The following is a 16,310-nucleotide window of genomic DNA, read 5'->3' on the forward strand; positions in this document are numbered from 1 at the left end:
AAATAGGGTTTCCACGTCCTCACAAATAGAAAAACGTGGCCACTACTCTACCCAGGACCATGGTTCCTAATGAAGGCCATGGGCCCATGAGTTCTCAACAATCTTCCATACTACCGTTGCACCCCCACACCGCAACCCTATATATTTACACGATGATCACAGATGGAAAATTATCATTAGATTTTCCATTATATATATAGCTGATACCATGTCTACAAGTACTTATTTGTCTTTGGATTCACTTCAATTAGTTTTTTTAAAATTTGTTTTAGTCTCGTAACGAGCTAACAAATTTTGTGAGTTATTTCGTCAAGGTTTGAAAACATATATAGGTTCAAGTTGCGCGTTTGGACAAATTAGGGTGCGTTCTATTCAACTTATTGGACCTGAACTTATTGGAACTTATCTGAACTAAACTTATTGAACCTGAACTGAACTTATTGGAACTTATTAAACCTGATTGGACCTGATTGGACCTGATTCAACTTATTGGACCTGATTGAACCTGATTGGAATTTATTGGACCTGATTGAACCTGATTGACCTTATTAGACCTTATTGGAACTTATTGACCCTGATTGAAACTTATTAGACCTTATTGGACCTGATTGAAACTTATTAGACCTTATTGGACCTGATTGAAATTTATTTGACCTTATTAGACAAAAACATTGACCATGAATAACATAAATATTACCACTAACGTAAATACTACCCCTCAAAATTTTTTATGGAATAATAATTATTATAATTCGTCCTTTAAAAAATAATGATTATTAATTATCTCTTATGATAATTAATTTAACAAAAAAATTACTATTTATATATTTGTCTATACATAACTTTCATCACTAATATATCTAATAGTGTTGTTTTAGTTTTATAAAACACTAGTAGAAAATCAAAAAATTAATTTTATAAAATACTAGTAGTTACTAATTTAAGCTGAGCAAAAGGCAGTGAACTTTCATTGTAAAGGGCTTGATTATGGGCCTGATTCTCCTTTTCCTAATCAATGAAAATAAGCTAAATATTTATTGCTAACAACAACTCCTTCATTCATTTCTTCAGCTTTCTTCACCTTTCATTTATTTGAATGTTACTAGAAGAAAGAGGAAAAAATGTTCAAAGTCACAGTAGCTTCAACTCGTGCGAAAATTGCAGATGAAATATGGTTGGTTGTTGATGAAGAAAACGTATTGATTGAAGAGGATGATGTAGAAGATGAAGAAATATACTCCGATAAAGAAAGATACTCCAGTGATGATAATGAAGCAATCAATTGATAACATTTATATCTTTCATAGTTATTAGTAACGAAAACATGTTATCTCTAGTTATTTAAAGACGAATTGCAAAATATTGTAATTATTATATATTATTATTATTATTATTATTATTATTATTATTATTATTATTATTATTATTATTTTTAACCTTAATTATTTGACCATGATTATAATATTATTCAATAGCAATATGAATAATCAAATAATAGACAATAATACAAGTATAATACTATACATTGTGGTACTTTAATAAAAAATTCTAATAATAACATAATCAGCTAATAGTAATATGAATAATAAAATAATAGACATAATACAAATAATCCATAAAATAATAGACATAATACAAATAAATAATAAAATAATAGACACTAATACAAGTATAATACTATATAATCATTGTGGTACTTTAATTAAAATTCTAATAATAACATAATTCGCTAATAGTGATATGAAATTATGAATAACAAAATAGTGGACAATAATACAAATGTTTATTAAACATTGACTATTTGGACCTTATTGGACCTTATTAGACCTGATTGGAACTTATTGGACCTTATTAGACCTGATTGGAACTTATTGCATCTGATTGGAACTTATTGCACCTGATTGGAACTTATTGGACCTTATTAGACCTTATTGGAACTTATTGCACTTATTAGACCTTATTGCAACTTATCTGAACTTATCTGAATTTATTGGACCTGAAACTTAATTTTTTAAGTTGAACAAAACGCACCCTTAGAGCATCCTTAACAATGAAAAAAAAAAAATGGTTCATCCTTCTCTCTCCTCTTTTCTCTCTCCTCCACATCATTCTCACAAACCATTTACAATTTTACTCTTAACCATGAACCCAAAAATAATGGTTCATCACTATTTCTCATTCTTTTTTTCTACCCCACCACATTTTCTCTCTTTAAATAATTCTATGAAGTTTTATTAATTAATATAAAACGACTTTACGCTAATTAATTGTAATTAACTCTTATAATAATTAATTTATAAAAACTAATTTTTTTTTTATATAATAATTATCGAGGAGTAATTAATTATCGTAATCTAATTAATTATTTTTTTGAAAATTAATTAATATTAGTTGACAAATACTAAAAAAGATGCATCCATTCAAAACATATTACATAAAAATCAAATGAAAAAAAGACATGGAGATTAAATGCAACATTAAAACAAAAAACTAAAATCCCATTTTTTTAGTTTCCGTTCCTACCGAACTTTGCCCATATATGTTCGATCAAATCGTTTTTCAATGATAAATGAGTTTGTTGATCTTCGATTTCTGCATTGTGCTGCAAATACGTGTTGATGTCGACAATTCGGTCGTTATGATATTCAAAACCACCTTCTTGCTCTTCGTTGTTTCTCTGAGCAGAACGATGTCGAGATCCGCCTACGTCAAACTCTGCTGGATCCATGTAATTTTGGTAGGTTTCTCGTTCATCTTCAACTATCATGTTGTGCATGATTATGCACGCCAACATAATCTTATGAAGCATGTCCACATCCCAAGCAAGGGATGGCATCCGAATAATAGCAAATCGAGCTTGTAGCACTCCAAATGCTCGTTCCACATCTTTCCTTGCTGCTTCTTGATGTCTTGCAAAGAGTCTATCTTTATGAGATTGTGGACTCGTTATGGACTTCACAAAAGTAGCCCATTTGGGGTAGATACCATCAGTAAGGTAATATCCTTTGTCATATTGATGGTCATTTACAACGAAATTAACAGCCGGAGCTCGACCTTCTAAAACATCTTGAAACACAGGAGATCTATGAAGCACGTTCAGATCATTGCAACTTCCCGGCATTCCGAAAAAAGAATGCCAAATCCACAAGTCCCTATCAGCTACAGCTTCAAGCACAAGTGTAGCTACCCCCGCCCTTCCTTGATATTGCCCTCTCCATGCTGTTGGACAATTCTTCCACTCCCAATGCATACAATCGATGCTACCAATCATGCCAGGGAAATCCACGTTCTTCTCCAATTCGTAACAGCCTCCTCAGATCGGCTTCATTCGTCGTCTTAAGTCACATACTAATTGGTTAATGACGCCGTCAACGAATCTCTGAAGTGCCAATCTGCCGTACTATAATACGTATGTACTCATCGCAAGCGTCAGAAGCACACCCATAAGCTAATTGTCGTATTGCTGCGGTACACTTTTGCAGTGGCGACAAGCCAAAACGACCAGTGCAATCCCTCTTTTGTTTGAACCATTTGTCCTTCCTCACAACTTCATTCATGATATGCTCAAAAACATTTTTTGCATACGAAATCTACGTCGAAACAACTACTTGAGTAAACTGGATTTTCTGCAAAATAGTCATTGTATAATCTTAAATGACCTTCTTCTCGACCCCTATCAGCCCGAGGTCGAGTACGTCCACCTGGTCTCATTCTAGGAGTGACCGCCGACACAAGGAATGGGAGATAAGTATGAGTGACATTGTCGATCATGTCATCTACTTCTTTGTTCTCCATATCCCTATTTCCTCTTCTGAATCATCGGAAGAAGAAGAGGAAGTTGAACTGATATTAAATTTATAGGAATTCATTTTAGATTTGTAAGATATCTGATTTTGGTAGGGGAGATTGTTGTAGAGAATTGTAGCACTCTTATCCTTTTATATACTAATGGAGGAGCATAAGATTTATTTTGAAGATTCATACATGCTTTCTGAAAAGGAGTAGGTATGATGTCTTTTAGAGACAATATCACATGGGTTTTCTGAAAAGTAGTATGGGATCATAGAGATACTTTTCAGAGAGAGTATCACATGGGTTTTCTGAAAAGTAATATAGGATTATAGAGGTGTCTCTTCAGATAAAGCATCACATGGCTTCTCTGAAAAGGAGTAGGTAATGATGTCTGTTAGAGATAATATCACATGGGTTTTCTGAAAAGTAGTATGGGATCATAGAGATACTTTTTCAAATAGAGTATCACATGGTTTCTGAAAAGTATATGGGATCAGAGGTGTCTCTTAAGATAAAGCATCACATGGGTTCTCTGAAAAGGAGTATGGGATCATAGAGATGTCTCTTCAGATAAAGCATCACATGGGTTTTCTGAAAAGGAGTAATGGATAAAATACTTAAACTTTTATTACATGAGTGACATTACAACAAAAACTTAAAATATTAATACTCAAACACTCAAATTAAACTAAAACATAAAACATTAACACTCAAACTTACAACATATAATTAATAACACTCACACCTAAAACATATTACATAGACACTTAATAGCTTAAACATATTACACCGAACGTAATTTCTACAATGCCCCAAAGTTGTTAAAGTATATTTGCAGATTTTTGATCATTTCATCTTCCCATGGTAGGCGATTTTCCTTAGAGATTAATGATTGGAGCATTTGCCAATTCACCTGATATTGTTGCATTTTTATGTTTTTCTCCTCTATTTCCATCTGCCTCTGCCTGCTTATCTCTTCCAGCTCGATTGTCTTTGCTTCCTTGCTTCCTTTTGCTTAAGAAACTGTAGTTTCTCATGTTGAAATCAAAATCTAATCCCTTCCGCTCACCATAGAGTTGAAGTCTGTCACCAAACTGAAAAAGCTTCAATAGCTTCACTAGTTTGGCTCTTGCCCTTGAGTCTAGCCTTAGCTTTCTTGTTACCTTCTGGACGAGCGAGTGACCATCCCGAACATCTTCGCTTGTCGGGTGGTTGGTGTAGAGCCTCCATCTTCAGACCTTGTTCTCTTTCCACTACTTCCAGAACCAACAGAATTAGACATTTGAGGCGTATTCGATGGACGTCCACGTATTATCTTGTAACAAGGGTCACTCAATATGGAACGGTACTTATCGAACTTACTCATCAAAATCCATTCATCATAGAAGTGAAATTTACCTCCCGTGCTTTCAAATATCTTATGAGTTTCAGAGATCACATCATCATCATTTTGGCCATTCCTCTTTCTTGCCTTTGCCTTGTCGTAGCATCCACACCACTTTTGCACCGCTTCAGACATTCTGAACCATTGGCCCTTCATACTGCCCATAGTGCGGGATTGAATTTCATGAGGGTTGGCTGCTCTAGCTGCCTCAAATTTTTCCATCACTCTCCCCCAAAATGCACCCTTTTTCTGTTGCGTTCCAACAATGCTGTCTACACTTGTATTCATGAATGCTGAAACTAGTGCTTCTTTTTCAGCTTTCCACCAAACTTTTTTCTCAATGGGTTCTTGAGTTGGTTGAGGAGTTGGTTGAATAGTTGGTTGCGTAGTTGGTTGAGGAGTTGGTTGAAATTGTCTTGGTTCAGACAAAAGTTGAGTGAAGGTTTGTTGCGTGCATGGAACTTCAAATTCACCATCATCTTCTTCATCATCACTATCATCATCGTAATCTTGACTTTGTAAGTAATTTTGTGGGTTATGGGAACTCTCAGGGGTGAATTATATTGGGAATTTTGATGATGCTGGCGATAATTTTGGGGATCATTTTCAGAATAGTTTTGAGTTGGATTTGTGGGTAATTTGGGGATTTTGCTGATAATTATGCGGATTTGTGGGTAATTAGGGGATTTTGTTGATAATTATGAGATTTTGCTGATAATTATGCGAATTTGTGGGTAATAAGTGGATTTGGGGATAATTATTAAGATTTTGTTGATAATTGATGGGGTTTTGGTTTGTATTTTGTTGTGGATTTGTTAGACGATTTTTGCGTCCTCTACCAGGATTAGGTACATAATTAGGATAATTAGAATCCATAATTATGAAAAAAAAATTCTGAAAGATTGTAAGTTAAAGCAAAATAATGTGATGAAAGAAATGGTAATAGGAAAAGAAGAGAAAACTGAAATTGTGAATAAAGTATAGCAAAATGGGTGTCTATTTATAGAGAAAAAAAATTATGAATTTTGTATTTTTTTTTTTTTTTTCAAATTGTATTTTTTGAATTATTAACGTTACAAAAATTGTAACGTTAATATTAATAAAGGCAATAGGAAGCTGCCACTTGGCGTAAAGTGAATGGGAGGCAGGAATTTCTGACGCCCTGCAGTTGGTTAGGTTCTTTTTCTCCTTTCCTCCAGTGAGGGCGTGACATGTGGCGATTGCAATTCTTTTTTAAGCGCTTCTTCCCTTTCTCCTTTCCAGCGTGGCTTGTAAATTTTTTTCATGAACCAATTCGGATTTCCGAATGGTTGAGCATTGGTTCATGTGTGAACCTTTTTTTTTTTCATCATTAAGAAAAAAATTAATGGTTCATCCTCATGAACCATTTTTTTTTTCATCATTAAGAGTGCTCTTAGGCGTAATAAAAAACTTGTTGAGAACCCGCTGCCCACTTATCGCCGAATGGGTCTCACATGCTGCATGAACCCCAACTCTCTGTCCAGCCAGCTGGTTGGTCAGCGTTTGCTGGCCCACACATTGCACGACACTCGTTCTTCTTCCTTAGCAGGCACCCTCTTCACCATCCCTACTCTCCTCCCTTGCGAGGCACATCCCACCATAGCTGACACCTTCGCAATTCCACTCTCGCCGGATCCCACCGCCCAACCAGCACCGCCATCACCAGTCTATCTCCACCAACGATGACCACCACCACTTAACGACAGTCCAGCAACCTTTTCTTAGCTTTGAAATCCTGCACACTCGTCTATGCTATCTCACTCTCGCCATAGAAACCAGCACCAACGACCCCCCCTGCGCGGAACACCATCTCTGGTACCATCGAAATTCACGACCACCCTTCATATTTCTCGCACCACCAATCACCCCCCATCTCATTCTCCCGTTCTTACCTTTCCTTCTTTCGCCCCCTGTGCGCCACCTTATCCTTCCGCCTTGTTGCCGCCGACCACTTCTACTTGCACACCACCATCTTACTGAGGTATCCGGCAGCCGCACGCGAAATCCAAACCCCCTGATTCCCTCTTGTCTCTTACCGTTTCTTGTTTTGCTTTCTTCACTTTCTCATCTTTTCAATTTGTTTTTTCTCATTTTCCTTTTTTTTTTCTTTGATTCCTTTTTCTTTTATTTTTCTTATTGATTTTCCCATTCTATTAACACTTCTTTACATTTTGATTGATCATGACAACAAAATAATTCAAGTTGGTCTTCAAAGAGTGGTGTTATATGATTGTAAAGCTTATTGGACTCTTCAATGTATTTGAAGCCTCTCTATTTTATATGGTTGATACTCTCAATTTGACTTTCCGTTTTTTGCTTGGATTTTTGTTTGAAATGACATACTTATTGACTTCTTGTGACAACTTTGATGATGCATCTATTATTGGGTTTCATATTCATGTGTGGCATTAGTGGTGATTGGTGGGAGAATTTGGTGTTGGATGATTGTTGGGTTGGTTTTGGTTTCTTCTCTAAACTATGAGGACACTGCATAATCTAGCTTGGAGGAGGAATATTCTATACTTTATTGCTTTCTAGTATAGATTTTATTGCTTTCATAGGATGTTGCACGATTTGTACCCCTCACTAGGAGTAGGAGTTTACGTGTAAGAAAAAAAAAATTGTACTGCTTTCTTAGTTGCATTAGCATATTTCATCTCATTTTAGTTGCATCTATGGGACTATTGCTGGCATGATTTGAAAACTTTGTTGAAATTTTATTACATTTGTTAAGTGTTACTCATCTTATTCATGATACTTCTATGGGATCTCTCTCTGGCTTGATTTAACGTTACTATGTAGACACCTAACCCAAGTGAGCTTTTGTGCCTGATAAAACTAGCGTATTTGTGTCAGTTCTATTTTTTCATGTATGATTAGTTCCTCGTTGTTGCATTGCTCTCGACTTTGACTTGGTACTCCTTGATATTTGATAGTGCATGCATTTTGATATGATTGAGGTGTTTCATTTTATGATCCTAGATCCAGAGTTATTTTATTTTTTCATATTATCCTTTCTCTAGCCCCATTGAGCCTTTTTTACTGTGTTTAATTGAAACCTACATTACAAGCCCTTGGCCTCATTTTATTCTTGTCCTAAGCCTAGCTTGGGGGAGCGAGTATTTGTTTTGGTTTTGGGTCGTATTAAATTGAAATGCTCTAGTTGTGGTTTAGATAAATGGAAAATATGTTTAGTGAACTTGGAAATTGAAAATGGAAGTTCAAAAAGTGAAACCAAAAAAAAAGTGAAAAAAAGAGTTGTAATAAAGTGAAATAGAAAGGATTGTGATTGAATTTCTTGAGTGAAAACTATTGTTGATTATATTTGGAAACTGTTGGTTGTTGCATGGAGTTGTTAGACCTTTCATAATCATGTTTTCAGTTATATGATGCTCCCCCATATTGGTTTTTTCACCACAATTCCCAAATTATTTTCCATACATTTAACCTCGGCTCCATTATTACAACCCTTAAAATTCCTCTTGATCATTACGTATTGCATTGTTGAGTATTAAGTGAGTCAAAAAGTCAAAGTTAAAGAGTATTTGCTTCATCTAAGTTGATTGGTTTAGGTTGGGAGTCATTATTTAACCCTTAAACACATGAATATTTGAGTGTACATAACTAGAGTAAGGTCTGTCATGTTTGGTTAAATCGTCCAGTTTGGGAGAGATGATATGTGGTATGATTGGAGAGTCGATTTTGATACATGACATGCTATGCGGCTTCTTTTGATGCTTGGTTTGTGTAGTGATTATATCTCTCTTGTTTTTAATTGAGTGTTTAGCCCTGTTGTAGTTCTATATTGTAGGTTATCTTACTTTTTCCGTGTCTATGTCTTATTGCTGAGGACAAACAATGTTTTAACTTGTGGGAGTTTGATAACTCATATTTAGATATAGTTTTTAGGTGCATTTAGATTGCATTTTAGAGCATTTAGTTTCATATTTAGGTTCATTATTGCATCATATTTTTAAGTTATGTTATTCTAATTCTATTCGGTATGTTTTCTTATTTTTGATGAATTTTAGGTAATGAGAACGTATTTGGGTATGATTAGCTAAAATTGAGGATTAGGAGCACTTGAAAGAAGCTACAATGCATAAGGATTGTATGAATATGTCATGGTACGAGTTTGAGCGAAAACAAGTGGGAGATCATTAAAAGAAATGTGAAACAAGAGTCATGTCTACTCTTCTGATCATAACTTTTAATCTGCTTATTGAAATCGAGTAATTCCAGCAGAGTTGGAAACTAGACTTGAAGAGCTTTCCAACAATAGGTGGCACACATGCAGAGCTTTCCTCTGGAGTAGGGATAGATATTATCACAGACCTGGTAATGTGGCTTGGGAAAACATCTGCTGTCCTAAAAACTCAGGTGGATTGGGTTTTAGGAATGTGCTAAAATGGAATATTGCAAGCATGGGTAAGTATGTATGGGCTCTTGCTACCAAGCAAGACAATTTGTGGGTGAAATGGATTAATGAGGTATACTTGAAGCAAGAAGATTGGTGGGATTATGTCCCTAAGAAAGGTGTAAGCTGGTATTGGAAGCAAATTTGCAACATTAAAGATCAGTTAAAGACCTTGTTTTCAAAAGCTGAATTCCTGAGTCTATCTCACTATCCTACAAGTCAAGTATATGAAAAGTTGTTGGGAGAGATGCTTCTAGTTCACTGGGACAAATTTGTATGGAATAGATTGAGTATTCCTAAATACAAATTTATCAATTGGCTTGCCATTCAGAATAAGCTACAAACAACCAGCAGACTTGCCAAAATTGGTATTTGTGATAATGCTACTTGTCTCATCTGTGGTATTGCTGATGAAACTCACTCACACTTATTCTTTGAGTGTCATTTTGGGAAAACTTGTTTGAATTCCATTAAAAGCTGGTTACAGACTGGGGCTACTACTTCTGATATGCTGCAGTTGTATAGGTGGATTAGTAGAAGTAAAGCTTCAAAGTTTAAGAAGGTTGTGTGGGCTGCTGATGTAGCTGCTGCTGTGTACGTGATCTGGAGATGTCGTAATGAGGCATATTGGAAGCAACAGGTTCCTCGTATACAAAAGACTATAAATGAAATAAAGTTTTTTGTAAAGAGTAGAATACAAGTAGTGTTACCTGTGAAAATTGCTAGAAGAGATTATACTTGGTTTGTTGCACTTTGTTGTGAAGATTGTATAGTTTGGTTCTTCTGGTTAACTAGCCAGATGTTTGGTTGTATTGTTTGGAGTTTCAAAAGTAATATAACACTATACTTACTTAGCAAAAAAAAAAAAAATACAATAGGTGGCACACCCTGAGAAGACTTCTAGTGAAGGAGTTATGCCGTTTCGAAGTTGGGATTGTTTCTTCTGGAATATGTTATCTTACGCGCGGATCACTAAATCCGCTCATTTAATGATGTTACGACTTTCCTTATCTTGTAAATTACTTTTTTTAGTCATATTAGGTTACTTAGTATTATTTAGATTAGGTTTTCATTCTCTCTACTCTTTCCTTTTATATGTTGGTTTTATTTTCTAGGTTTAGTTTTAGTTCTCTCTTCCTTTTCTCTCTAGTTTTTTAGTTGCAAACCCTAGTTTTTCATGTTTTTCATTAATTCATGATTTCTATTTATTTCTTTCATTGATTTCTTTAATTATGTTTTCCTTGGTAGATGTAGTTTTATTTTTTGTTTCATGATTGAGTAGTCTTATTTTCTAGGATTTGGGAATCCATGTTTATATAATATGATTATTGATTGATATTTATTGATGGTCTGATTAGTTACTTATTTCTCTAATTGATTAGTGTTTTTATTGTTTATCTTGCAATCCAATAAAATGTCTAATTAAATATTGCTAATATCGAGTCATAGATCGAGAGATAGTACTCTTTAGAGGCTTACCTACAATTAGCAAATCTAATTATGCAGGCTCGGTCCTGATCTTTTTGGGGCCCCTTAAAAAATGCAATTTATAATAGAATAAACTAAAAACATATGAATATATGAGGGTACTTCTATCAAAATAACCCATTGTTAAAACGAATGCAATTTTACAAATAAAATGCTCCTATTCAAAGAAAATAACTAAAACATCCACAAGATAAATAAAAATTCATAAACCCAATAACTCCATTCACAATTTCGACCCAAATAATGCAGTTTTTGTACACAATCTTTCAGTCGACAGTCAGCCAAAACTACCAAAAATTTTGAAATTTCTTAATACTTTCAATTGATTGAGAGTAAAATTTATGAGTAATGCATTATACAAATGCAATTTCCCTCTATTTAAATTGTAGAAAACAAATTCTCATTGCTATATTTAAGAGGTAGTTAACAACTATATTTTGGGAAACATGAAAATTTTTCATGGTTTTAATGGTGGTTAGAGAAAATTATAGAAATTAAAAGAACATTAAATTTGGGTCTTGGAAGTTGGAAGGAGAGAGAATAAATGAAGAAGTGGAGATGGGGGACTTCAACACTTTCTCTTTCTTCTGTAGTTCACGTCCCTTTCCCATATTATTTCCAGCTAATTTTTTTATTTTTTTTCCTTTTAAGCTTGGGCCCTGGGCCATTGCCCCTTCAAACAAGGCTGAGGGTCGGGCCTGTAATTACGTTAAGCGGTCGTACTAGCATATGTTAATTTGAGAGCGTTAAGACCCGAACGTAGGATTAACTTGTGCTCTAGATATCTGATAATTGAACTATTGATGGTATTTTTATATTTTATAGTTATAAACATGGTGAACTATTACCTTAGATCCTTTTTAGTTTGATTTTCGTAGTTTGATTAGTTTAGAACTTTAATTTAAATATTTGTGATCTTTTTTAGTTTCTCTATACCTTAGAAACTATATTAAAATGTCTCTATGTGGATTCGACCCTAAATAGCATATATACTACATTGTTTGAAGGTTTTGTATGAATTATTTTTGATAGTGTACGATAGCCTATCAGTTATATGCAAAGAGTTTGTTCGTAAAAGGTTATTCTTGAATTATTATTCAAGTATTTGGAAAAAGTTTGTTGTTAGAAGGTTATTCTTGAATTATTATTAAAATATTTGAAAATAGTTTATTCTTAAAGAGTTATTCTTGAATTACAAGTGATGGAGTTTTCAAAATGAAAAATGTTGCGAACTAACAAATATGTTACTTATCTAGTACATTTCGTACTCAATTTTAATTTATACTGATGCATATTTTCTTTTTCTTTTATGGCTTTGCCTTGTTTACCTATTTGGTAAGCAGTTTTGCAGGTGAATTTGGATGTGCATGGGAGCATACTAGGAAGGGGATCTTGACCTAGATTAGGGTGTTTTATTTGTTATATGTTTAAGACAATATTTACTTTTATTAATAAAGAAGTATTATTATTTTTGGTTAAAGTCTTCCACTGCAAGTTATTTTGTTAGTTAGTGTTAGTTGTCGAGAGCTTGTTAGTCACGTGACGGTGATACTCCTAAATTACTCAAATATTATTTACTAAATTATTTATTTAAATGTGAGTAATTTGGGGTGCTGGTATCTCAATTTTATATACCAATACCAAAGTGACTTTTACTTTGTACCAAAGTTACAGTTTTTACACTTTGGTATCAATACTAATAGAATGGCATATATTTAGGCCTTGGTCGTATCAAGGTGTAAAAGTAAAAGTATGATGCCTTCAATCCGATTTGCATGACGATGTATTGATTTTTAGTTTGTGTGCAGATGAAGGATAGGTTCGTTGCACAGAGACGAATACGGGTATGGATTCGAATTCGAGTACATGTACGGAAAAGAAAAGTTTTAAATTTTAGAAATGGGTATGCGGATCCATATATGATACATATTATATTGGATATGGGTATGAATACGAGCACAAATATGTGACCTAAAAGAAATACTCATGCTACATAGGATAAAGGCAGTGGCGTATCTAGGAATTTACTCATGGGGGTACGAATACGTAAGTAGTTAGACTCGTTAATTTTTTTTTTCAAAATAAAGCTTTATTAACATTGTTTTCTCCCTAAGTTTAAGTAAGAACTTAGATATAATTGCTAACTATTTAAGTGTTCAATGTTTCAATTTAAATAACCAGATCTTTAGAAATAAGTTGTTCAATTTAAAAACAGTTGTTTAAGTATATAAATGAGAAATTTTTTTCTCCTTAAGTTTAAGTAAGAACTTAGATATAATTGCTAACTATTTAAGTGTTCAATGTTTCAATTTAAATAACCAGATCTTTAAAATAAGTTGTTCAATTTAAAAACAGTAGTTTAAGTATATAAATGAGGAAATTTTGAAGGAAAAAGAATAGAGACAAAATTATTATTTTGGAGCTTTTATTTTTGTGGGCTTATGAATTTGTAGTTGCAGAGTAAGCTTACTTATAAAGTTTTAGTTTCACACTAATAGTCATAGGCCCATAGAGAGTAGTATATAGTAAAAGTGTTGAAGATAAATTAAACATGAGTCAAAGGGTAAGTAATTAAAAGCATAAAAAGAACTTTGTGGGGTTTTGAACTCAAGACCTCCTCATAAATTCATGGATCTTTCTTTTCCTTTTTGCTACCAACAAGACAAACCTCAACTTATTGATTTGTTTTCATTATTTTCCATAAATAATGGGGGTACAGCTATACCCTTTGTACCCCCTCTAGATCCGCCCATGGATGAAGGGACCATAAAGGAACGTTAAGGAGGAATCTCCCTCAAACCCCACCCTAGTAAAATGGTGGTTGTTAATGCTCTTGTTATATATACTAGTGGACTATGCCCGTGCATGCTGCACGGGTTCGTTATGGGCAGTGCTATTTGGGAGCATAATGTTGTAAGTGTTTGGAAATGGAAAATATTGAAAAGTAGAGTTATGGGTAGATGAATGAACATATAGAAGTTTAAATGTATTCATGTTATATACATGCCAAAAATATGTTAGCAAGATAGTGTTATCTCGCTAATGTTGGCATCTTCAAAGCTAGCTACACTTGCATTTATTTGTCCAAAGAGGAGTCTGGATACTTCATTTTTTCGGTCCAACTAAGCCAACCATAAATTATTCTAATTGATAATATTAATCTAAATCCCCCTAAAAGTAAAAAAAAAAAAAAGATCTAATTGCATTTCACGCTTCAAATTTTGGTCGTCACAACAAAAGTGTTTAGGCTCATAATAAAATCTCTTGGCTCCACAGTAAATGCATGGCTCTACTCGAGGTAGTATTTCGGCGATGTGTGGAATAGGAGTTTATGAATATCGGTTGTTAATGGGTACACCTACACACACACACACACACACACACACACACACACACACACACACACACACACACACACACACACACACACACACACCACAACACACACACACACACACACACACACACAAACACACACACCACACACACACACACACACAACACACACACACACAACCACACACACCACACACACACACACACACACACACACACACAACACACACACACACACACACACACACACACACACACATATATATATATATATATATATATATATATATATATATATATATATATATATATCCATTTTAGATACTTCTTTTTTTGGTTTGTAACTAAGATTATGTCAAGAATGATACCTATCAAGTCATGAGAATCAAAATAAGCAGTCGTATCTACGCAAGAACCTCCATCTTTAGAGCAAGAACCTTTTTATAAAAAAAAAGATCACGGTTACTATATACCTATAAAATAATTCATCTAGAGTAATATAATAACCTAAGACTTCACAACATATTGTAGTACCTTTTCCAAAAGGTATATAATGAGTTGTTGTAGCTTTTCCTTTATGCAAAGGAAGTGATGAAGCTTGATTTCTTGTCATGTAACTGATATTGAAAATTGTTAATTCTCCATCATCGATAGTTAGAGATTTCTGTGTTTTTTTGTGAGTTGCATACAATTGTCGTCTCTTTTTTCGAATTTCCTCCTTTTTTTCTTCTTCTGGTAACATTGCATACCAACTTATCTTTTTGTGAAGGATTATTCTGTGATTTAGGCAATTGTGATGATTCATGTTTTAAAATTGTGTTTTTTTTACGTGAAAATGAGTGCATAGAAGTTTCGACTTGTTTTTTTTTTTATGTGATACGTATTTCTCTATTTTTTTCTTAGTTGTTCTTTATTCTCCTCGGGCCATAAAGCGTATGGGTGTGACTTATATTTTTAGGAGCTTCTTCTTCCATGTTTTCAGTTTATTGTAATGTTCTATATTGTGTGAGATTACTTAAATATACTACTAAACACAATAATATATAAACATGCAAAATAAGATTAGGTGTATAAGTGAACATGCAATATAAGATGAACTATCACAATATCAATATTTCGAACTAGAACCAAAAATAGATGTAAGTATCATAAGAACACCTTTCTTGATAGCAGTACAAATTACTACTTGCAAGTGTAAGCCTTTGTAATCCCTTTCTGTTTTAAATAATACATACAACAAAAAATGGTGTGAATCATAATATAATTGGAATATAGCAATTTAAAGTACTAAAATTTGAAGATCGCATATTTCGTAGAATATGTTTTGATAAATTCATTCAGTTTAAAACTTCATTTTGATCATTAACTAATAATATACAAAGTCAAGCTTTGATGTTAGCTAATACCCGCTTATACATTCATTGTCAAGCTATTAGGCCAATTCCATGCAAGATATACAATTTTTTAAAAAGAATTACTTAAAATAGAAGTATCATATTAAAGGTATAAGTACTAAAAGGGAGTATTTTTTTAGTACTTGATTATGGAGAAAATTTTAATATTAGTTAGAGATCATTAATTATTAGTACTCCTTATCTTTGTTAATGAAGGTCGCGTTTGGTTGGAGGGTTTCAAGAAAGGGAAAGGGAATTGAGTTCCTTGTTTCCCTTTGTGAGTGTTTGGTTAGTGCCTTTTTTTCAAACCCTTTACCCCTTTTTTTTACTAGGATTATCCTATTTCTCCTTAGATTGATTCTCCATCACCCCCCAAGGTTTGGGATTACCCCATATCCTTCTACCATACAACTACTACTATTATTATTATTATTATTATTATTATTATTATTATTATTATTATTATTATTATCATCAT

The 16,310-nt window shown here is 33.6% G+C and overlaps 2 protein-coding genes across 2 annotated transcripts; both read right to left on the reverse strand.

Annotated features, from left to right (window-relative positions):
- Window positions 1-2,506: 2,506 nt before the first annotated feature.
- Window positions 2,507-3,271, reverse strand: LOC104894150 (uncharacterized). Its single transcript, XM_010680333.3, has one exon. The coding sequence runs from the start codon at window positions 3,269-3,271 to the stop codon at window positions 2,507-2,509; it is 765 nt and encodes a 254-aa protein (XP_010678635.3).
- Window positions 3,272-4,670: 1,399 nt separating this feature from the next.
- LOC104894140 (glutathione S-transferase T3) lies at window positions 4,671-5,464 on the reverse strand. Its single transcript, XM_057392149.1, has 2 exons — window positions 4,956-5,464; window positions 4,671-4,875 (listed from the first exon to the last, which is right to left on the reverse strand). Exons 1-2 carry the CDS (start codon window positions 5,462-5,464, stop codon window positions 4,671-4,673), a joined length of 714 nt encoding a protein of 237 aa, XP_057248132.1.
- Window positions 5,465-16,310: the final 10,846 nt, after the last annotated feature.

Source organism: Beta vulgaris, chromosome 1 (assembly GCF_026745355.1).
Source record: "Beta vulgaris subsp. vulgaris cultivar EL10 chromosome 1, EL10.2, whole genome shotgun sequence".
In the NCBI taxonomy this organism is placed as follows: Eukaryota; Viridiplantae; Streptophyta; class Magnoliopsida; order Caryophyllales; family Amaranthaceae; genus Beta; species Beta vulgaris.

Excerpts from the sequence above, each read along its gene's own strand:
- LOC104894150 (XM_010680333.3), bottom strand. The coding sequence starts at position 3,271 with ATGATTGGTAGCATCGATTGTATGCATTGGGAGTGGAAGAATTGTCCA.
- LOC104894140 (XM_057392149.1), bottom strand. The coding sequence starts at position 5,464 with ATGAATACAAGTGTAGACAGCATTGTTGGAACGCAACAGAAAAAGGGT. Across the intron at positions 4,876-4,955 it reads GTCACTCGCTCGTCCAGAAG|ACTTCAACTCTATGGTGAGC; the intron begins GTAACAAGAAAG and ends GTTTGGTGACAG.